The sequence below is a fragment of the Diceros bicornis genome, chromosome X (genome assembly GCF_020826845.1).
Source record: "Diceros bicornis minor isolate mBicDic1 chromosome X, mDicBic1.mat.cur, whole genome shotgun sequence".
In the NCBI taxonomy this organism is placed as follows: domain Eukaryota; kingdom Metazoa; phylum Chordata; class Mammalia; order Perissodactyla; family Rhinocerotidae; genus Diceros; species Diceros bicornis.
The window spans coordinates 126,566,575-126,590,201 of NC_080781.1; the positions used below are offsets into that span (position 1 = coordinate 126,566,575).

Sequence of the window (23,627 nt, forward strand, 5' to 3'; positions counted from 1 at the left end):
CTGTAGCCATTATACCTATTCTGATGATGTGTCATTGCACGCTTCAGCTTCCAATCAGCCACGGTGGCAGAAGCCCATTGAATCAGAGGTGAAGTTTAATGATGGCCACTGCCTATTCTCTACACTTAACCCAAGAGGTCACTGGAAAGAGCCCAAAGACCCACTGAGGGAGATGGACATTGTTTCCCAGAAGTAAATACAGCTCAGCTTGTACTTTGGAACAATTGGTCAACCTTGCTACTTGCACAATTTACTAGCAAAGGTTATGCAGTGCCTGAACAAGATCATGGCAGAATCACTGGGCCTCGTCACCATCTGCCTTTTAGGATATCTACTCAGTGCTGAATGTACAGGTTTGTTTCCTTTTTAAAGATACATTAAGTATGCTTGTCTTTTAGATATAGAAATGTCTGGTGTTGTCTTCTTCACTAAATAATGATTATAGGATTTGACAGCAATGTTTAAGATTCTAGCAGTTAGCATGTGAGTTGATATGCACTGGTTCTTTGGTAGCTGTGTCTTCTTCATTTTTAAAACAAAATAGATTTACAATGCTCATGGTACATTTTTTTTTAATGGACACTGTTGGGCTTATGATTTGACAATGTAATTTCTCTTAGAAAACAGTCATCTCCTTGGTTAAAAAAATTAAAAGTGGGAAAATGTTTTAACAAAGAAACAGCAGAAATGGAGAAAAAATTAACTCTGTTATTTTGGGGGTTTTTTACGCACCACTTTGAAATCAAAATGGGAAACATTAAAGCTACAAACAATTGTTCTATTTACACAAAAAGTTTGATTTTAAGATATATAACGTGTTTCAAAATTTTAGAACTATGAGGCATGTCTCTATTTTTAAAAATCTGTAAAATTATATACCTTCAATTTAAAGTTTTAGTTAAAGCACAGACAAACTTTTCATTAGTAAGTTCTTATTTATCACCAAAGTTTTTCATGGATTAGGAAGAAATTATTTTCTCTCTGACTCTAAACATCTTAGAGTTAATATATGGGGATATTCAATACTCGAGCTCTTAAGGGAGCAAAAAAAGTCCAAGAATTGATGTAAATAGTAGGAACTTAGTTAGTGCAATGTATATCACTTTGTTTTTTCACAACTTCAGTCACTTTATGCATTCCCCAAAGGAAAGCACACAGGGAAGAAATTTCCCCATTCAGACAAACAGCATGTTCTCACAGGAAGCATTTATCACACTTAGTTGTCACCCTACTATAATCAAATCTAGTAGCTGACAGGAGCAGGAGCAGGGGTGCCAACCCTAAGTGTCCCCAGAAAGCAGACTGGCCCCGTGGTTCCCACTCCAGACATGATGTCAGTCTGAAATGCAGAAATAATGGTACGAGAACGCAAAGGTTAAATCAAACTAGCAAAGTGGGTATAGTCAAGGAATAAAGAAATTTATCTGGAAAACTCACAAAGTAGACATAAAGCTCAGTCTTTACATATAACTAATCAATGTGAGATCTAGGAGGACAAAGGATCCAATCCCTTCCTTCAAGATAAGTGGTAAGATGATGGAGGTTTTAAGAGGGGTACTGCCCCCTTGAAGACCTCAGATGTTGGAAAAAGGATAGACACAGAGAAAAAAAGAGGGACAAGGATTTCAGAGTGGGGGAAATAATGACTAGAAGAGATAAACCTGAAGAGAGGTTAAATATACGACCCACGGACAATACTGAGGAGAAAGGCAGTGTGATTCTGGAATCACTGTACTCAGAAATAATAGGCCCTTGAGGAGAGAGCCAGGGGCATTTCCCTAAGGATGGGCAGTATTGATGCAGCACTCTCTTTTGCTGTTAAACTGTCACTGGCTTCTAAAAGCAGTTTCGATGAATGATTTACTGAGATGTTGGATTTTCATGGCTGCTGCCCTTACGTATTATTGCATCAATTTGTAATTTTGAAGTCAAAACTGGTCTGGGAAACCAATTCAGTTTTGTAAAGTGTATGGACCGAAGCTGTCTTTCATTCATTCATTTCATTCATTCATTCTGAATGAAAGACAGCTTCGGTCCATACACTTTACAAAACTAAGTGACTACTATGGTGCCAGGTACCAGGGACATGAGGACTAACCAGACTCCCTCTTTGACCTAAAGCACCATGAGGTCAGGTGAGAGATTTCGATATAATGCGATAAAATCTGTACCAGGCGCTAAAGGAGCATAGAGAAAGGACTACATTATCTGGGAAACACTTGACAGAGAGACAATATTTTGAGTTGGGTATTAAAAGATGAGTAGATTCACTCTCCTTAAACGTCTTATCTAGGCCATTCTATGCAGAGAGTATCACTCATGTGCAAAGATCCAAATCCACGTAGAACGTGAGGTCTTTCAGGAACTCAGTATGTTTTGAATATTGAACACGACAAGTGAGGCAGAAGAGCTAGGCAGGATCAGGTCATCAGAGAATGAAGGCCCTAAACTAGGGAGTTTGGACAGTAGAACACAATGTGGAGTCATCAGAAGTGTAAACATGAACGCCACTGATGGCTGATTTAGGACGCTCAGTCCAGCAACATTCTAATGAATTGTTTGAGGAAGAGGTGGCAAGACTAACGGAAATCAGTCTTGAGGCCATTGCAATCATCCAGAGAAGGCACGAGGGCCTGAACCTGGACATCAGCTGTACAGACAGAGAAGAGGAAAAGGAATTCAAGTGACATTAAGGAAGCAGAAATGATATGACTTAACTCTCTGGGTATGGAAGGGGAACAGGTTTAGAGGAAGTGTATAGAGTATGTCTTGGGCATTTGATGTGATTGCGGGACATAGCACAGTGCCTAAGAGCACGGATTGTGCAGTCTCACTGCCAAAGTCTAAATCCTGGTTCTGACACTTTAGTATGTTACCTGGGGCAAATTACTTAACCTCTCTGAACCTCCATTTTTCTCATTTATAAAAATAAGATGACAGTACGTACCTCATGGGACTGCTGTGAGGATGGAATGAAATAATGGATGCAAAGCACTGAGCAGTGTCCAGCACATCAGAAGCATTAAATAAACATCAGCTCTCAGCTGCATTACGATGTACAGTTAGGCAGCTGGAAAGACGATCTGGAATTCAGAAGATACATTTGACTAGAGATGGCTATTTGGAACTCACTGTTGTATAAACATACTTACAACTATGGGTGTGTGAGGATCCAGGGAATGAGCATGGAAACCGTGGACCTAGTAGAGTGCCTGGCAGTAGTCAGTGCTCAGAAAATTGTGTTGAAAGAGTCAGGGCTGGACTAGGGTGAGACTAGCAAGGCACGTAGGGCATAAATGCACTTGCACACACGGAGATAGAGTGCCTCCTTAAATTTTGTGCCCTAAATGCCTTGTTTACCTCACCCTAGTCCAGGCCCTGGCAAGGATGTACGGAGAGAAAAGGGAAAAGGTGGAGGCTGAAGCCTGGGAGAACTCTGAACATTTAAGGGGAAGGCAGAAGAAGGGAAATTAATTGATTCAAGTGATGGATGAATAACACGAGTTAGAGCAAAGAGGAGAACCGGAATAGAGTGATTTCATGGAAAGAGTTGCCTGAAAAAGGAGAGATCAACAACCGGAAATGTTTCAGAGAAGTCAGGAAATACATAAACTCAAGATTATCCTTTAGGAAGTCATTGCTGATCTTGACAATAGTCATTTCATTAAACGGATGGGAATAAAAAAGGGAAAGAGCTACAGAAAAGTGCGTTAAAGAGCTAAAGGGAACTGAGAAAATCAGGAAGGCAGGCCAGCACGAGAGGAGTAAGGGGAAAGAGAGATAACCAACATACACCAGCCTACATATACTATCTCAGTGAGCCTGTCACAACGCTGTGAGGTACATATTCTTCTTATACTATTGTTATACCCATTTTTACATTTGACAAAGTTAAGCTTCACAGATTATGTGACTTGCCTGAGGTCTCACAGCCAATAGGTGGGAGATATGTGATTCAAATCCAGGTGTGTCTGATCTGACTCCAAACCGCTGTTTTTCCACTCAACCATACTGTAAATGGAGGCAGACACAGATGCTATTGTAGGAGTGTCCAGGGCCAAGCAAATGAATTGTCAAGCATAGAGGAGGGCCTGGTAGAGACTGGGAGACATTGATATGCAATGGCATCCCTCTACAGCTTGGTGATTTTCTCCCACAATGCTCAGCTGCCTGGAAAAGGAGGAAAGGCCACAGATGGCTGCACTGATCTAGTGGTTGGGATTGCAGGGTATTGTAGCACTGACGAAGGGGTAGAGAGAATTGAGAAAGTTGGCAAGTGAAGAGTTGAAGAGAAAAAGTCTAAGATAAATTCAGAGAAAAAAAGGTGAAGCCCACAGGGACTTGCAGAGCAAGAGAAAAGCAAGGTTGTCAAAGGACTAGAAGGCTCCGTAAAGTGAACAGCTGCAACGAAAACAAGGGAATGTAGTTTAGTTTGTTTCTTTTCCTTTTTTTTTTTTTCTGGAGTTAATGAGAAAACAGTCCCAAAATGCCCTGGAAAGTTTATTTTATAAGTACCTGGTCCTCTTGAGATAGTGTCAGATATACATGTTATTATATTATATGTTTTATACATTATATATATGAGAGAGAAACAGAGAGATTGAGATTTGAGAGTGGAGAGAGAGGGAGGGAGGGAGAGAATCAGGTTAGAGGCCTCAATCCTCCAAAGTTCAGGAGTATCCCTACAGGCTGGGCAGTCATAGCTAAAATAAACCATATCTTGAATCCTAGAGAAAGACTTACATCACTGAAATTCCTATAACACATGCTAACTGAAGGTGTTGTGAGTCTGAAGATAAAAAAATTAATGCAGTAGTTCTTCTTTAACATCTAGTGAGAGACACTGGGGTTGCATTTGCAGCTGGACTACAGTTAGGCTTCTGTTATTTCAGAGAAATTTGTTGCAAAGTCATTTGGGCACCTGCATCCTGAAAACACAGCCCAGTTAGGGTGATGGATCACCTTGCAAGGATCTGCAATTAGCTCTTTTCAAATGATGACAAAGTGTGAAGTTAACTGCTTATTTGAGAACTTTCTTTTTCATCCAAAGTAAATTCAAATACGATTGAAAATCTGACCTTGTAATACTGGAGCTCTCTTGACTAAAAGCAAAATTGAATTTTAATTCCTAAATCTCCACCTGTGTACAGTACCACGAGAACATCATAGATTTTGGCTCTATGCCCCAAAGATAAATTGGCTTTGAGATTACTTGAATTAAAAACAAAGCCTTTCTTAAGAGATGTATTTAATTTTCATGATATCTTCTTTTTTCTAAAGCTAAAGAATAGTTCTTTTAAATTTCAGTTTTTCTTGATCGTGAAAATGCCACCAAAATTCTGACTCGGCCAAAGAGGTATAATTCAGGTAAATTGGAAGAGTTTGTTCGAGGAAACCTTGAGAGAGAATGTATAGAAGAAAAGTGTAGTTTTGAAGAAGCACGAGAAGTCTTCGAAAACACTGAAAAAACTGTGAGTATTTCCACATAACATCCTTCAGATGCGGAGCAAAGAATAGAAAACCTAAAAAAAAAAGGAAACTTCTCTTTGGAATTTTAAAATATCTATACATATATGTGTGTTTTAAATGTTATAAAAGAGAAAGAATCAAATCCAAAGCATTTTAAATACTACCATTAACTTGTCCTCTTTTTCTTTACAGACTGAATTTTGGAAGCAATATGTTGGTAAGCAATGCATTTTATCCTCCGGTTGGTATATGAAACATTTGAGAATTGTGTATTTTTTTCTCTATGTAAATAGATAATACATTAAACTCTGTCAAAAGGGCTCCAAAAAATAGGTCCAACTCTTTTACCTAAGACTGAATGGTGATATATTACAGGTTTATGCCAGCATGGGAGATACCAGCTGGCAGATAAGCTTACTCCTCCCTAGGGCTTCAAAAAGAACATGGTTCCACCCCAGGAAGCTGGAAGAAAGAAACTGAGATGATTGCATCTGGGGACTGAATGAGAGTTTGCAATCCCCAGTAGAGAATAAGAGAATGCTGATGGACTTAAATGTTTATTACTTAAATGTCCTGCTCCTTATGACAGCCTACAAGGCCCTCCATGATTGCCCTCCCCCTTCCTTCCTACTCCCTCTCCGACCTCCCCTCCTACCGCTCTCCTTCTCATGTAGGCCATCCTGGCCTCCTTGCTGCTCCCTGCACATTCTAGGAATGTTCCCACTTGGGAGTCTTTGATCTGGCAGTTCTTTTAATGTGGAATGCTCTGTCAGGTTCCCCTAGGATTGCTCCCTCACCTCCTTCAGGTCTTCGCCCAAATGTCACTATCTTAATGAAGCTTACCTCGATCACCTATTAATACTTCCACCTGCCTTCCCATAACCCCATTACTCTAGACACCGTATCCTGCTCTACTTTTTTTTTTTTTTTTAGTGAGGAAGATCAGCCCTGTGCTAACATCTGCCAATCCTCCTCTTTTTTTGCTGAGGAAGACTGGCCCTGGGCTAACATCTGTGCCTCATCTTCCTCCACTTTATATGGGACGCCGCCACAGCATGGCCTGCCAAACGGTGCATCGGTGCACGCCCGGGACCCGAATCGGCGAACCCCGGGCCGCCGCAGCAGAGCACGCACACTTAACCACTTGCGCCACCGGGCCGGCCCCCACCTGCTCTATTTTTTATTTTATAGCACTTTTCACGATCTGAAAATGTTCTTACTTATACAATTTATTATTTATTTTTCCTTCCTCACTAGAATGCAAGCTTTACATTGGCAGGGGTAGTCAACTGTTTTGTTTATTGATGAATTCCTAGTACCTCAAACAATATCTGGTACAGAAGCACTGAGTAAATATTTGTTGAATGAATTGACCAAAGGAGGAAAAGGCAAAACTTTAATGACAACTCAGTTTTAAAACTAATTTAAAGTCCAGCAGAAGGATTTTGAGGGAGTGTAAGTTCCACAGGGTTGACTTACCTAAGACCATCTGCATGGACAGAAACAAATTAACCTGGTGAAACAAATTAACCAAGTTCACTGAGTTCCACGAATTTGAGATCCAGCTGTATTTTCCACAGTTTCTATTCTGGAGATATTATTGGACTTGTTCACACACTTGTAACTCAGAATTTCTCCACTTGTGTTTTTAAATCATGAGGGAATAAGAGGTCTGCTCTGTTACATTTGCTTTATCTGCCTTTCCTTGTTCGTAGTCGTGAATGCTGCCATGCCAATTCTTTACTGAAATATTCCCCTAGTTAGTCCAAACAAGTCTTTTTATTCTCTATTTCTACTACATTTACAACTTTGAATCTTGTGACATATTTTTTAAAGCAAACCAATTTCTACTTTTCCCCAAAAAATATTTTTGGCTATATTTAAACTCCCATGATCCCTTCATTGCCCACTCCCCAACTTGACCTCCCACCCCCTAGCAGGGGTTGGTCAGCACGTCTTAAGCACCATATTTTGCAGTTGGGCCCCTGCCTTCTAGGTCACAGGCTGCGTTGTTTACTGTATCTCGGGCAAAGCTACCCAGGAAACATCAAAGGCAAGGTTTTGTCACTACTGCTTTGTTTACCAAAAAATAAAAGAAAAACCAGAACAAAAAGAAAAAGTAAACAACTCCATGACTCTTTTCACTTGCAGCCAAGATTCCTAACCACCCCAAAATAGCCTATGCTATTTCTCACTGTATGGGCTGTCACACACAGCAGGGATGCAGGCCTCTCACTCCTGCCCTATTCTCGACCATCAGCTCACCACATAAAGAGCCTGGTTAAAGAAGAAATATCGTCCAACCACATTAACTAGCTTCTGTCAAGCACTTTACAGTTTGCAGAGGGCCTGTCACATTTAATGCTCACATCAACCCTGCAAGTAAAGCATTATTAACCTCTTTTTACAGAGGAGAAAACTGAGACTTAGGGAGATTATGAGACTTGCCAAAGGTCACTCAGCTGGGGAGTCATGGAGCCCAGAAGAGAACCCAAGTTCTCTAATGACCAACCCCTTGCTTTCACTATTACCCCTCCCGTCTTTCAAATCTAAATGCAGTTATTCATTAAACAGCAACCTAGTAGCCCAAACAGGAATCTCTCACTTAGCAAGGTCTTGTCCCTGTTGTCTTTGACCCCTACTGTCTGTGGCTTTGCCTCAGCCCAAAGTACACACCGACAAGCACCCAAAGGAGGACTAAATGCAGGATAAAATGACACTCATTTTAAAGATATGTCTCAGCAAATGAGTTGCTGTGTAGCTGGCTGCAAGCCCAGACCCTTTCAGTGAAACATCCTAAATAATTCAGATCCATTGGTCTATAATATAAAGTGCAAATGTAGCTCATTTTTTTGACCAGTTCTGAACATCAATAATAATAAACCAGAGATAAAGCATTTTGTTTTCATAGAATTGGAACAAATTGAAGTATCTGTGCAAAAGCACATCGGATCAAGGGGCAGAGGGGACAAGGTCTAATTTTTACAGCAAGCAGATTTTCCAGAGAGGGACTGTTTCTGAGAAAGGCATATTAGCCCTTTGTCAATGGGACCTGGATACATGCTACTGACGAGAGCATGACAGAGCTCCTATTGTTCTCCCTAGAGCAGGCAGGGATCTACACACTAGATGTCAGACAGTTTTGTCTAAAGTATAACTGATAATTAGAAATTTCTCTTTAATAGCCCCCTTTCCCTCATTCTTTTATTTTTATGTCATCTTTATCTCTTACTGTTTTGTTTCTCATATATCAAGTCTTGCTGATCTAGCTCCCATTTTTTCTTCAGGGCTATTTCTCTTGGCTCAAAGTACGTATTGGTCTCCTTTCTGGTTCTATTCGTTCCTTTCTCCTGAAGCTTCCTTAGAAGCATGGATGGAAGCAGAGCTCTAAGAAACCAGACTTAAAGGTTCCTTCTCATCCTAACCCGGCCGCTCTTGCCTATTCCTTCCTCCTGTTTTTTTTACCACCGGTGTCTTCAAAGGCTGTCAAGAACTCTATAAATGTAGAAACTTCAGGAAAGGCAGAAAGGAAACACAGCCAATCTATACAGAAATAAAGCACATTTTCAGAACCTTTTCTTTTTTAGTTCTTTGTACAGAAAGTTGTTTCTCACTCTACCTAGACCATTTGAGACCTAACTCATAGACAGCAGAATATCTTTAAGCAGAAACAGATACTTGGGGCATCTTTTCTGTTGTTTTGAACCATTACTGCATACTATACTTAAAAGTTAAATGATAATACAGGGAAGTAGATACATTTGCTCCATGCCTAGGCTGCCAGTTCCTTGAGTGGAAGTATCATGTTATCTAGCTCAGCTTGCTCTGCAAGACCTGTAATAGAGCGGGCCTTGTATGACATATAGATAATAATTGTTGAAGTGATGTGATTCGATTTAGAATTAACTCTGCCATCATCCTGTAAGGAAGGATTGAAGATTCTTCTCACCCTATGCTGATATAGTAACTTCTATACTCAGATGTGCTTCTCCCTCTTCCTCTTCCCTTGTGTTAAACTATGTGTATGCCTTCCTCAGGGAAATTTCTGAGGGCAGTGTTACCTTAAGAACATTCGTTTGGGTTGCTTTTAGAAACTCAGGAAGACAGGGGCATGCCATAAGCAGCTAGTTTCCAGGTCAGCAGTTCTGTTGTGACCCTAAAATCAGGCTCCCCTCCCCATGAGTCTCTGCAGGGAAGACTAGGAATTCTAAGCAGTTTATCTACTAACTCAACTTCTTAACCTGTCTCAAAGATGGAGATCAGTGTGAGTCCAATCCATGTTTAAATGGCGGTATGTGCAAGGATGACATTAATTCCTATGAATGTTGGTGTCAACCTGGATTTGAAGGAAAGAACTGTGAATTATGTAAGTAACTATTTTTGGATTACTCATGGTTCAGAGTTTCCCTTTGAAACCAGATGAAACTGGAAAATGCAATATTTATGTATCATAATTTTCTCTTAAAAACATATATAGTTTTATTGTGGTAAAGAATGCTTAACATGAGATCTACACTCTTAACAAAGTTTGAAGTGTATAATACAGTATTGTTAACTCTAGGTACTATGTTGTACAGCATATGTCTAGAACTTATTCATCTTGTATAGCTGAAACTTTATACATGTTGAACAGCAACTCCCCATTTTCCCCTCCTCCCAGCCCCCAACAAGCACAATTGTATTCTCTGCTTCTATGTGTTCGACTATTTTAGACACCTCATGTAAGTAGAATCATGCAGTATTTGCCCTTCTGTGACTGGCTGATTTCATTTAGCATAATGTACTCCAGGTTCATCCATGTTGTTGCATATGACAAGATTTCCTTCTTTTTCAAGGCTGAAAAATATTCCATTGCATAAAACATATACTTTCAAAGCTTATAAATATTCATTTTATCTAGAGTCATAGTTTCCAGGATGAGTTCAAGAAATTAGATTAAGAGCAATATTTGGTAGCTAATATTAAGTAGTGATGATGTTCCACTTACTTATTAATCCTCAATACAACCATATGTGGTCAGTACCATTATTAACCCCATTCTATGCAGATGAGGAAACTGCAGCTCAAACAGCTCAAAATCACAGAGGTAGTAAAGGATTAAGCCAGGACTTGAATTTCAGTTTTGACCAAAACCCATGCTTCTAATTACTATCCACAAGAGGTAAGGAAAACTGAACCCATAAAATTGAACTCATGACTAAATTACTATCAATATAAGCAGTAGAAGTCAATTAAGCCTAGAATTGGGGTATGGAAAGGCCAATTCTCCCATATAACAAGCACTTCTCCACACACACTTAACGTTAAATTTGTTGACAAAAATCAGCTCATTCCTGAATTTGACTATACTGATTACATTGAAAGAGTTACACAGCAGATCTAGGATCATTGTGCATTTTTTCTTCTCATAGCCTAGAATATGTTTTTTCCTGAGATTTTGGCAACGGAGTAAGTAGTAAACCCCAAAGTGCTTTACCTACTTGTTCATCACCTCTGGAAGCAACATTACTGGCATTGTGATTGCAAAAAGCACACAGTGCTAATAACGGATTCTCTTTCTACTCTGAAATTCCAGAAGAATAGAGATGCAATCCCAGGGAAAGAATTTAACACCACAGGCTACATGACTAAGGGCCAAGAGTAGAAAATTAGCAGGACTCTATTAAGGCGTTATAGCAATCCACCTGACACACAGATGAAAAAAGCATAAAACAAAATGAAATGCAGCGGCTGCTCTTGTCCTGTTGAGAAAGGAAAACGAGTCACCTGTAACCTTGCTCAGAAATCCTTTCAGTACCAAAGAGAAATCCATTGATCATCTTCCTTTGAGATCTAAAAGATAAAAAACAATAGAATAGAAGAAAAGGAAAAGGCGGTAGGGCAAAAACATTTAAAAAGAAAGAAAAGAGTGAATGAAGGTAGATGAACTGGTACACCTGGCTTGGACTCCCATTCCCTCAGATTTCTCAGTGTGGGGACAAACCAATGCCTGGGGTCCCTCTCCTGTGGGTGTGTTAATTGGTTCAACATCTCTGAAGTGCTACTTCCATCTGAAAGGTTATAATTTCAAATTCAAATTTACCTGGATAAATTTGATCCTGCTATTATGGAAACCTACAGAAATCTTTGGAGTAGTTATTCATTATCAGCTTAAATAATATAACTATTGGAGCTGAGGGAATGAATAACTCAATTAGTCTCAGTTAAGAATGAAGGACACATTGCAGTAAAGTATAACTGAAAATAGTGTTTAACATTAAATGTTTCTAAATGTCTTTAGTTTACAAATAAAGACACTTTAAAGGAGGAGAATAGCCCTGAGGAATGTAAATATAAGCACAAAACTTCTCTAACAGGTTTTGCTACATGTGTGAGGCTACGGTCCACAGAGCAAAAGTGCTAAGTCTACAACTGGCACCATCTCAGTCCTCTCGGGTTCCCCACACTTCGGTTTGGTCAGGGCTCTGCAGATGCACTGCATCCACCAACACACCTGGCCTCTAGGGTGTATTGATCTCCCCCAGCCCATCTGATCGAGGTTTAGAAAAATCCTTTCAGCCCAGTTAGTTCAGAAACCAAGTGGGAATTCTCTCAAAAAGCTCTTTATCGCAGATGCTAGAGGAAAGCAACAGCAAAAGCATATACAAACTCCTATTTAAGCTGTTGCTTCAAACTGAGCTAGAGACTAATCTCAAAAGCTTCCAGGTAGCAAGCACAGTTTATGGAGTATGTGGGCCCCCAGTCTCCTGCCTCACCCTGTCTTGGAAAGGGAAGGGAGATTTCCATTGTCAAGATCTTGTTGTTTCCCTTTTCCCTCGTTCAGCAAGCTCTTCTCCAGGAGAGAAAGGTGCAAACATTCAGGGCACACTTTCTAGTTAGAGGAATAACAATTCATTGGCTATTGCGTCCCTTTGGCTAGAATAAAGACCACTGTATGTTGCCAGCTACACATCACATCTGAGTCCTTTTCAGATAGATCAAGGTCTGTAAGAATGTGGTCATTCCTGTCCCTTCTAAGGAGTACAAGAGGCATTTCCCCACAGTAAGATAGGATAGCAAGAAAGAAAATCACAAGCACATAAACACTTGTTTCTTCATTTTGCTAACACGTCACAGACACTACTGTCTTATTTACTGTGTATTTCTGTGGAGTGGAGAAAAGAAAATATCTTGAGTTTAGCTGAATAACATCATATTCTGTGGTAAACTTGTTAAATAGAACATATTTTGTCTGAGCTTTGGTTTTCACATCAGTGAATATATGAGGGAAGATGAAGGCAGAATAAAATAAAGCAGAACATGGTAACTTTTGTAGTAGGTATGAGGGGAATTAGAAAGAGGTGCTATCATGGAGGGAGAAGAACAGATGCTTTGAGATGTTCTTCAACAGATATTCTATGCGCTGAGACCAGCCTCAGGACCAGGGAGAACCCATACCCAACACAGTGCCTGACATCCCAGTGCTCAATAAATGATTGAAGAATGAGTCCCATAGTGACTGTTCCTTAGATCCTGGACTATAGACCTCTCCACTAGAATTCCTTGTGCTATTATTCTATTTCCAGAATCTTGAGTCCTTTATCTGAGCGCAAAAGACTGCTGATTAGACAGCAATATGTCCCACTGTGTGCACAAACCAAGCCGGAGATCCACAGCAGCAACAACATACTGAGCCATAAAGAAAAATGACAGATGAGGAAAATAATGGGGAGGTCTAGTTACTTGGCCAAGGACACAGAATCAGAATTGGGAAAAGCACACTGAGTTTACTCATTCCCGTTGCGCATGCCCTGGACCCAACCAGGCTGCACCTTCCACCTACCTCTGTTAACTTATCCCAATCTCATATTGACTGAACACTTTCTACAGGTGGTATTTGATTTGGCTGAACACTTTAGTATTGCTTTGTAGCAACAAAATGATAGCTGGTAACATGAAAAGAGCCAGGGATGTAATCACCATGAGCGAGGAGAAAGGTCTTTAAAAAATAAATAAATAAAAAGGACCAAGTGCCATCTTTTTGGATCATGCACTTAATGGATTATTTGGTAGCAAAGGTTAAAGCTCAGGCTGGTTCCTTTGTCTACCTGGCAACAGCTGATTTGCCTTCCCTTATTTCCTAAAGTGTCAGTGAGGAACATGAGCTAATTATTACATTAGCTTATGTTAGTCTATGTAAAATATACTTAGAAAATTTAGACCTGTCCTTCAAAAATCCATAATATACTCCAAAATCATATAGTCACTCTGTTTGCCTGGATTCCCCCAGAAGAAAAGAGTCTGTGACACAAGCTTATTTATTAGGGTGCACAATCCTAGGGAGCAAGGGACACAGAGAGAGGCAATGAGGAAAGGAGAACCAATAATAGGATGAGTCATATCTCCTCATCTGCAACTCATTGCTTGAGCTCCTGGGGCTGTTTTCCAAGGAGCCAGATGAACTGGTCTCAGGATAGTCCACCTGGGAGCGGAGAAGAAGTGAAAGAATTTGTCCAACACCATCTGTCTCCCTATGGTCAAAAGTTCAGCCTATGGGGCATTACTCCCCCACATCTCCAGGTTGTACATGCTGGGGCACCCAGAGAGGTCATATGGCATCCCATGCCTCAGCATCAACAGGGAAGTAGATGAGATGAGGTAAGAGATGAGAGGCATATAGTACAGATACGAGCCAAGGCAATTGAAGGCTGCACCTGTATGAGGTCAGTGGAAGTTCATGCAGAGCTGATCACCACAGTGCTGGGAAAAGACACAGTGAGGTTGAGAGGAACTAAGGTGGTGCCTAGGAGGTGTCTAATACAGTCACTCATTTTCAAACTTGCCATGTTCTAACTGCACTGACAAGTGAGCATTCCTATTGAAAGTTGTACTGTGGTTGAGCACGTATGTAAGGGGGAAGGTGTCTTCTATTCATTGTGTTCCTGTGCTGCTCTCGAGACAGAAATAGGCCCAACAGCAGAGCCCGTTTCTCTTAACTCAGTAGGTCTCAGCTAGCAAGCCCTGAACCATGCTACTTCTTGTTATTGAGATTGCACAGGAGAAACAAAGGGAAATCACAGTAATTAGAAAATACAAAATAAGATGGCAGGAATAAGCCAAATATATCAGGAATCACAATTAATGTGAATTGGGTTAATGACAATTTTCAGTCTGGAGTTAAAAATCTAATTGTATGCTGTTGACAAAAGAGATACGTAAAATAAAATTACACCAGAGGGGCTAAAATAAAGGAATGTAATAAGATTTGTTAGGTAAATGCTAACAAAAAGAACCTGGCAAAGCAATCTTAATATCAGACAAAATAGAATCCAAGACAAAAAGCATTACAAGAGACAAAGAACAATAGTCTATATTAATAAGGGAGATTGTATAGGAGAGTAAAGAAAATGTGGGCTGCTAGAATGCTTATCATTGTCAACACGTAATGGCTTTGGCATTTAGCTACCTTAAAGAACCCTATTTCCTTCTCTTGTGTTGATACATACCCACCTCAGCCAGCTTCAAGTTTGCTTTGATAAATTGGATTATATTAAAACTATGAACTTCTATTCAGCAAAATACACTATTTAGGGTGAAAAGGCAAATCACAGAACAGGAGAAGATATCTGTAATACACATATCCAATAACCGGAACTCTCATACACTGATGGTGGAAATTTAAATTTGTATAATTATTTTAGAAAACAACTTGGCAGTATCTACTATACCTGAACATATGATCCAATAATTGCACTCATAAGTATATATCCAGTAAATATGCATGCATATGTTACCAAAAGATATGTATAAGAATGTTCATTACAGCATTCTACACAAGAGGCAGAAACTGGAAACTCAACTAAATATTCATAAACAGTAAAATGGATGAATAAAGGTAGTAATATTTATACAATGGAATACTACACAGCATATAAATGAACGACCACTATACAAAACAACATGGATGAATCGCACAGACAAAATGTGAAATGCAAGACACAGAAGAGTGCATATTGTGAGCTTCTATTTATACAAAGGTCATCAACAGGCAAAACTAATTCCCTATTAGAAGTTGGGGTAATGGTAACTTTGGAAAGGAGGAAGGGTGTAGTGATTGCAAGGGGGCATTAGGAGAGCTTTTGGGGTATTGATAATGTCCTATGTATTGATCTGGTTAGTGTTTAAACAGACGCATTCACTTTGTGAAAATTCATACTAAAGTTTTGGGTACTTTTCTGAATATACATTATACTTTAATAAACAGGTTTTTTAAATTGCAGTCCATGATTTAGTGAAAACAGAGTATCCAAACCTTCAGTTTTATGCCAAATCAAATATATTACTGCCACCATTTTTATGCCTTATTAAGAATTTTATTTTATCTTTCTTTCTACTTTTAGCTCAAGGCTCCCAAGCTTCTCTCCATGAATGCCCCCAGCTTATATCTGACCTAGACATGAGTCAGTAGCTTCATGTATGTTTTAGAAATGGATGCCAAATGATGCTATTACTACTGTTAATTTTGCTTTCTTTCAGACGCAACATGCAGCATTAAGAATGGCAGATGCAAGCAGTTTTGTAAAAACAGCGCTGATAACAAGGTGATTTGTTCCTGTACTGCAGGATACCGGCTTGCAGAAGACCAAAAGTCCTGTGAACCAGCAGGTCAAAATCTAAATAAGTTATTTTTAAAGCTCAGTAGATACATTCTGCAAATCTATATTTGAACTTTCAGCATATTAACTAGTCTACACAACTTTAATCCCTACGTTTTTGTACTTCCTTTTGAAATCATAGAAAGGATTAGTAGCTTGAATTGGACAAATTAATTTTCCAAATTGCATCATCATTTTAAATAGAAATTCTGTAATTGTCTTCATTCTGAATTCTTTTTGGTGTCTGATTTTTTTCTGTTTTATAGCATGAAGCAATTGATTTGTATGATTTCTGTATACATATCTGTAATTCATCAAGTCAAATTAACATAGTAATCCTATACCATAAAAGATATATAAATGATTGACTGATAGGCTTCTAGTACAAGGACTGTGAATTTTTAGCATGATTTTGTCAGAGTGTGGCTGGTTTACTCTGAGAAAGTTATTTCCTATCCTGAGTCTCAGGCTTTTACACACTTGGCATCAAAATAGTTCCGACAACCATCTGTTTTAAGTCGTGCCAGGCTGATCAGCACAGTAAATCTATACAGCAGTGGACAAAGCAACGTTTCCCAGTCATGTCAACCATGGCTGGGAACCATGTTGACAGCTAACTGGTATATTCAGAACATCTCAACTCCACACTCACTTTGCTCTTCTCTGAAAATGAAAGCAGTAGAAACTTTGATTAAAAAAATAAGTAGGCTCCTCAGGATCAATTATATTTGATAAAGAAGGGCCTTTTGGAAGCAAACTAGATATAATTTCTTTTGTATTTCCAAAGCCTGGTATCTTATTAAATTGGTACATTAACTCATGCACTATTCCTCTGTAACTGGGTTTGATACCTATCTCAGCAATGCACCCAGCAAAGGAAATTAAAGAAAGGACCAGAAGCCAAGAGCATACATGCTGCAACTAAAATGAAGAGTCTCTAATGCTTGAAGGGCCTGCCTGCCTGTCCTTCTACCTGGTTCTTCATATACACTGCTTCAAAGCTAGCCTACCTTGGGGGGAGAATATATTCCTGTTTTAACCTTCAAAACCTAACTTCCAGTGTAGACAGATGGCATAGTAGCTAAACTCTTATAAGTCCTTCTATGTTATGGGAGAAAAAAAAAGAATTGAGAACCACCTCCAACTATTAAGTGTTATATTTGAATATAGCCTCAGCTTTAGCAGAATAAGTAGGCCAAACCTAAAATAAGCTTTTCTGCCTTTCAATAGTAATGGTCCCTTTTCTCTAGCCATTGTTGATGATTTATATTTATACATAAGTATTTTGAGCTAATTTCCTGTTTTCCCAACCACATGCTGTCTTCATGACACTTTGCCGCAGCTGGTTGCTATAGAAATGTCTGTTATAAGGAACGTGGCTAGAAGGAAAGTGAAAACTGAAAATGAAATGTGAGGTGACTTTGCTTGACTACAAATTTCCATTCTGGTTGTACCCAGTGTATCAGTAGATGATTTCTTTTCTTTAGGAAATAAACCAACCCAAGGTAAAAAGGTGGCTAGTTCCCAGGTGGATGTGGCTGTGATAATCATATTAGTAATTTATTCGGCTAATACCTGACAGCCAGGTAATTAAATCACAACGATCTCTCCCCAACAGATACCTAAAATCTACCTTGGAATCTAGAAGGCATTCTAGGCTACAAAAGAAATCCTGTTCACAATAAGCAGCAGAAGTCCCATTTACCTAATTCTAAAGTTAAATTTACATGGATCAGTCATCAACCTTCCATCCAAGGACAGTACTTGGGAGTAAGGCTTTTTAGTAGAGAACCTAAACAGAAAGCCATTAGACTTTATAAAAGTCTTATAAAATTTGATTCTGGAATACCTGTTTCCGTAAAGATGATGGATTCCTGAGCCAAATGTTCTTTTCATGAAGGGTTTGAAAACGTTCCATGAAAATAACGCAATTAACCTTTTAGTTTGAGACTATATTCATTGATTACATGTTTTAAAATATTGATAGGCCTGCTTCTCAGAAGTGACAAGGATGGGCCTCATTCTTGATTTTTGTAATACATGTTCTGCTTGCCAATGAGAAATATCAGAATACTAAATATTTTTTCCATTTTTATAGTGCCATTCCCATGTGGAAGAGTTTCTGTCTCACATGCTTCTCTGAAGCCCACCCGTGCTGAGACTATTTTTTCCAATATGGATTCTGAAAACTCTACTGAAGTTGGAACAATTTGGGATAACATCACTCGAGTTGTTGGTGGAGAAAACGCCAAACCAGGTCAATTCCCTTGGCAGGTACTCTCCACTGATGGTGTGTCAAAACTGGAGCTCAGCGGGCAAGGGACGGGCCAGGGGGGAGGCTGAGGCTAGGACAACAGACAGACCTATCAGAGTAAGGGAAGTGTGTAGGCAAGTTTCAGCACTAAGTAATATGAGGAAGCCCCCATAGGTGGGGAGCTGGTGAAAGAGAAGTCCAGGGACAGCTACCATACAAGGTCAAGGAGAGTTTGGCATCAAGGAAATAGAATAGCAGGAATCCAGACAAGCAGTAGGGAGGTCTGGAAGTGAGGTCACAGGTACTGGATGCAGGGTACTACTTCAGCTTCAGCCCCTGGGAGAACTGGTGAGAGAGTCTCCAGGTCCAGAGAAACTGGGTTATTTCAAAGGGATTTAAAAAAGGACTCACATAGGAAGGATGAAGGTAAGAACTGGGTTACTGGAACCAGGGTATGAGATAGGGCTTGGTCCAAGGCTGTGGTTCTCCAAGTGTGGCAGCATCAGAATCACCTGGGAACTTGTTAAGAATGCAAATTTTCATGCTACACCCCAGACCTACTGAATCACAATCTCTGCGGGTGGGGCCCTGCAATCTGAATGCTAACAAGCCCTTCAGGTGATTCTGATGCACAGTATAATTTGAAACCCACAATTTTTTTCCAAAGTAACCAAACTTGTTATAGAAGCTAGGGTCAAAAACACGGAAGAGTGGACTCATGGTACTTAGTCCCACATTTCTGCAGGTGTGATCTGCAGACAACCCACATGAGAATCACCTGTGTACATTTTTGAGGTAACAACCAAGAGCTAGATTTGTAGCAAAACCTGGGTTGTAACTGAGCCTACAGCTAAAGCCTCAATTATTCCATCTGAGAGGAGGAGTAGGCCCCAGAGGCAAGGAGCCAGGCTGGTTCTTATATAAAGCTAGGCTGTCTAATAAGGTAACTACTAGCCACTAAATTTAAATTAAGTACCATTAAATAAAATTAAAAATTCATTTCCTCAGTCACACCTGCCACATATGGCTAGTGGCTACTGTATTGGACAGCGCGGATACAGAACATTTCCATCACTGCAGAAAGTTCTATTGGTGAGCACTTATAGTAGTTTAGTCTAACATAAAACTCCCTAGTGGCTACAATCATATGACTTCGTAGTAATTTCAAGGATGGTTCACTTCAAAATATTTTCTCTACTGAGATTTAAATTTTTGCCATCAGAGATCAATAGCCTTAAAGACTTTTTAATCATCAAACAGGTAACAATTTAAACCAGGATCAGGTAAATGTCCCCAGGTATAACACCACTGGAATTTTCTGCTGCTAGCTATGTATCTATTCAGAATTCTTCAGATTGCCTGCCATTTTCCAATATAGTAGGTGTAGGATACTGAACATATACCTGGGAGGTAGGGATGGTACTGAAGGGTGGCAGACCATGATAACCAAGACTTTATATTTTCGTTTGCTTTTAACAATATTTGTTGGACTTGATATTATAGCCAACAAAATACACTGTATGTTCCTTTACACCCCCTCTGTCTCCTACTTAAGCATCCTACCATGCTGCTTCCCTCACCCACCAGACCCCTTCCTTCACTCATCCACATCTTTACTCTCCTTCACGACTCTTCATAACATTGACCTTCTCCATCGACCTTTCCTTGAACCATCCCTCTTGGGTCAAGCCACTCTAATTATGCTTTCATTCTATTTAACATTCACGTATATAATTCTCTCTATCTAATTTTACTATCTGTGTTCTTGGTGCATTTTCATTCATCATGTATCCAACTTGAATAAGGTGGTTAGAACAAAAGATCCTACTTCATAATTATTATCTTCCTTGGGCTTATGGGAGATAAAGCAGTGCCTAGAGTGGCGGATCCAGGAACCTAGGGGTGTTTTATTAGCTAAGAAGACGACTTCCCTTTAAAAAAAAACCCCAGGATTAAAACAAAACCCCAGGATGCATCCATTGTGGGCTTAGCATTGTCCCCTTGTGGGTTTAGCATTGTCCCCTTGTCATCCTAGCAATGAAATGGCAAATAGACTTCAATGAGAGCTAAAAAAGAAAACAAAAACAAAAACAAAAGGGGGGGTTATAAAGTCTCAATTTAGTTGCATAATCTCTGTTCCCCACCCACCCCTTTAAGCCAGATGCTTGCCAATGTTTTAACAATCCAAGTTTTTCCCAATAGAAATTTTAGTAACTCTAGCAAGCTATTTTTTATTTTAAGCAGAAGAAACTATTAGATGATGGTTGTAGTTGTACTGTGAGGGAGGAGATATAAATGACACACATCATTTCAAATCTTTTCATGTCCTCCTCACTGCACAGGTATAGTTAGTGTACATGTTGTCTCTTTCCTATCAAGCCTAGCTAAGATCATTTGGAATGTTCAAGATCACTCACCCACATATGTGCACCGATGCACACGCGCACCTTCAATCCCTATTTCACCCATATGAAGTAAGATTACTGACTGTAGAGGTACAAAGGTTTTAGTCTTTCGCAGAGGTGAAGAGCTAAGCTACTTTCTAGGAGACTTGATAAAGATCCTGTCATACTTCTGCACTGTTTCTTTCCTCACCAGAGAACTGTCTCTCCACACCCACCTCCATCCAGTTTCTCACGAAAGGTTACTGGTTTTCAAAACTATGAGATAAACTGAGTGCACAGAAGTCACTTTTAAACAAAGATGAAACCGGAAATGAAACAAACCAGAATCTCTCCTCGTTTGTGGATGAGCCAGCTCCACGCATCACAGTTAATCTGCAGGGTGGAAATACTTGATTTGATTGCAAACAAGCCTGCTACCTGCTGTAGCCAAGGCATCAAGAGAAAGCAAGCAACGGCTGGGGTTTCAATGGCCAAAATAGCGTATCTGTGGCTCTGAAATATGAAATACTGTTTAGCAATGCCACCTAGAAGAGAGTGATTCAAAATGCTGATGCTTCATAAAAGAGGATAGGGGGATAAAGCGACCAGTTGGGTGAAGAAATCCCACAAAGAAGAACATAGGGAGTTCACTTTCATCTGGAGTAAGGAACAGTTTGATCAAACTAGAAATGTTTAATAGTCTGTTAAAGAAAAGGTTCAGGTGAGCTGTTTGCAAGAGCTAACGGGCCACAGGGGAAAGGGGCCGACAACTTTGTCTTTGTGGACTTTCGGGTGCAAGTTACAGGCAGGCAGGCAGATTCTGGCCCCTGCTAAGAAAGCTCTTTCCAACCACAGGGTCGGTTACGTGGGCTGGGCAGCTTGGGGGGAAATGGTTGAACAAATGTTTGTCGAATTGTTGACTTGAGAAGCTGTTCTGTCACTAAGGACAGCACCGGCCTGGTAACCCCATCCGGGGAGAGTGTCGAGGGCACTGGTTCACCTGGTGAGAGATTAGAGCAGGCTAGGGGACCGCTGCGAGCCGGTCCAGCTTTGAGACTCTAAGGCGAGAGGTTCACCTTCCACATAGCTCGTCCACAGCCGCGTTTATTTCTTACCCTATTCTAGGGCTTTCACGTCAGCTTCTGGGCTGCAGGGAAGGGCGCCCGAGCCGCGCTGAGCCCGCCACAGGCGCCTCCCAGAAGCCCCTGCTTCCACCAGGCCGGCGCGGCCCGCCGCATCCCCGCCCCGACCGCTAAGGCCAAAGGCGCAGGCGGGCTTGCCCGACGTCTAAGCCCGCGTTGCGGTGACAGAAGGCCTGAGAGAGGAGCGGAGCGGGGCGTGACGCCAGTTTCCTTTATTTTCCCTCCAGATGCCCAGCGGTGGGCTCGGAGCCCCTTGAGAACTCGGGAAAAGGAAGCAGGGACACTTCAGGAGGGGAGAGAGGAAGCTAGAGGGTCAAGTGCGCTATATAGGACCAGAAAGGAAATTTCTTAGAGTCAGTATATCCTTAGCGGAGTGGGAAACTAAAACAAGACTCGAATTTCATACAGCTAGATAGGGAAGAAATGAAAACTTTTGAACATTAGAGAAAAAAGGGAAATCGCAATGCCTGTACTACCAGACCACCTTCATCAACAGCATAAAAGTGAGAAATTTGAGGAAGCAACACCGTGTTTCAGCTTTCTAAGGCTTTAATTTGTTTTTTTGTTTTGTTTCATTTATTTTATTGCAGTAACGTTGGTTTATAGCATTGTATAAATTTCAGGTGTACATCATTATATACTTTTATTTCTGCATAGATTACGTCATGTTCACCACCCAAATACTAATTACAATCCATCACCACACACATGTGCTGAATTATCCCTTTCACCCTCCTCCCTCCCCACTTCCCCTCTGGTAACCACCAATCCAATCTCTGTCTCTATGTGTTTGTTTGTTGTTGTTTTTATCTTCTGCTTATGAGTGAGATCATACGGTATTTGACCTCCCTCTGACTTATTTCACTTAGCATAATACCCTCAATGTCCATCCATGTTGTCACAAATGGCTGGATTTCATTGTTTTTTTATGGCTGAATAGTATTCCATTGTGTACATACCACATCTTCTTCATCCATTCGTCCCTTGACTCTGGGAGTGCAAACTGGTGCAGCCACTATGGAAAACAGTATGGAGATTCCTCAAAAAATTAAGGACAGAACTACCATACAATCCAGCTATTCCACTGCTGGGTATTTATCCAAAGAACGTAAAAACACCAATGCGTAAAGATACATGCACCCCTCTGTTCATTGCAGCATTATTTAATTTGGTTTTTGTCCCATGTCCTTGACCCTGCCAGTCAACAATGCTGAGCATGCGCAAACTTACCCCAAGAGCTCCTCCCACCTCTTCTGCTTTGGGTTAGCGTCTGTCCTGCCCTGTATATGAAGTACCGTGTCTTTCTATTTTCCCTTTTATCATGGGCCTCAGTTCTCAATTGCCAATATTTAACCATTTAATGGGCAAAATATATCTTGAGAAGCAGTCTGTCTATTATTATTCTATCCTTGGCCTAAACGATCTTTAAAATGTCTTAGCATTTTCCCCAGGCTTGGCTTTCCTCAGCTTTGGCGTGAAGCTATCCTTAAAGGTACCTGAGCTCTTGACCTATATAGCTACTTACACACACCCAATCCTTTCCATTCGATTAGGACACACCCCCATGGCAGACAGCATGCAGTTACCATATGTATGAACCAGAACTTTCTCTTTCTTTTTCTGGGGGGTCGGGGGGCATTGGGAGGAAGATGTTATATGAAGGTCCTAAGACTATAGAAATATCTCCCCCTGCAAAAGGGAACCCTCTACTTTTCCTAGCTCAAATGATAAAGTTCCAATTAGG

The 23,627-nt window shown here is 40.3% G+C and overlaps 1 protein-coding gene across 2 annotated transcripts in view; it reads left to right on the plus strand.

The window, feature by feature from the left end:
* Window positions 1-265: 265 nt before the first annotated feature.
* The window catches only part of F9 (coagulation factor IX), a 28,844-nt gene continuing 5,482 nt past the window's right edge, over window positions 266-23,627 (plus strand). The window contains exons 1-6 of one of the 2 annotated variants that reach the window (XM_058535323.1): window positions 266-353; window positions 5,308-5,471; window positions 5,662-5,686; window positions 9,722-9,835; window positions 15,985-16,113; window positions 18,202-18,377. In XM_058535323.1, coding sequence (XP_058391306.1) covers window positions 266-353; window positions 5,308-5,471; window positions 5,662-5,686; window positions 9,722-9,835; window positions 15,985-16,113; window positions 18,202-18,377 — 696 coding nt within the window. The remainder of the gene's footprint in view (window positions 354-5,307; window positions 5,472-5,661; window positions 5,687-9,721; window positions 9,836-15,984; window positions 16,114-18,201; window positions 18,378-23,627) is intronic. The other variant, XM_058535324.1, reaches the window with a different exon arrangement.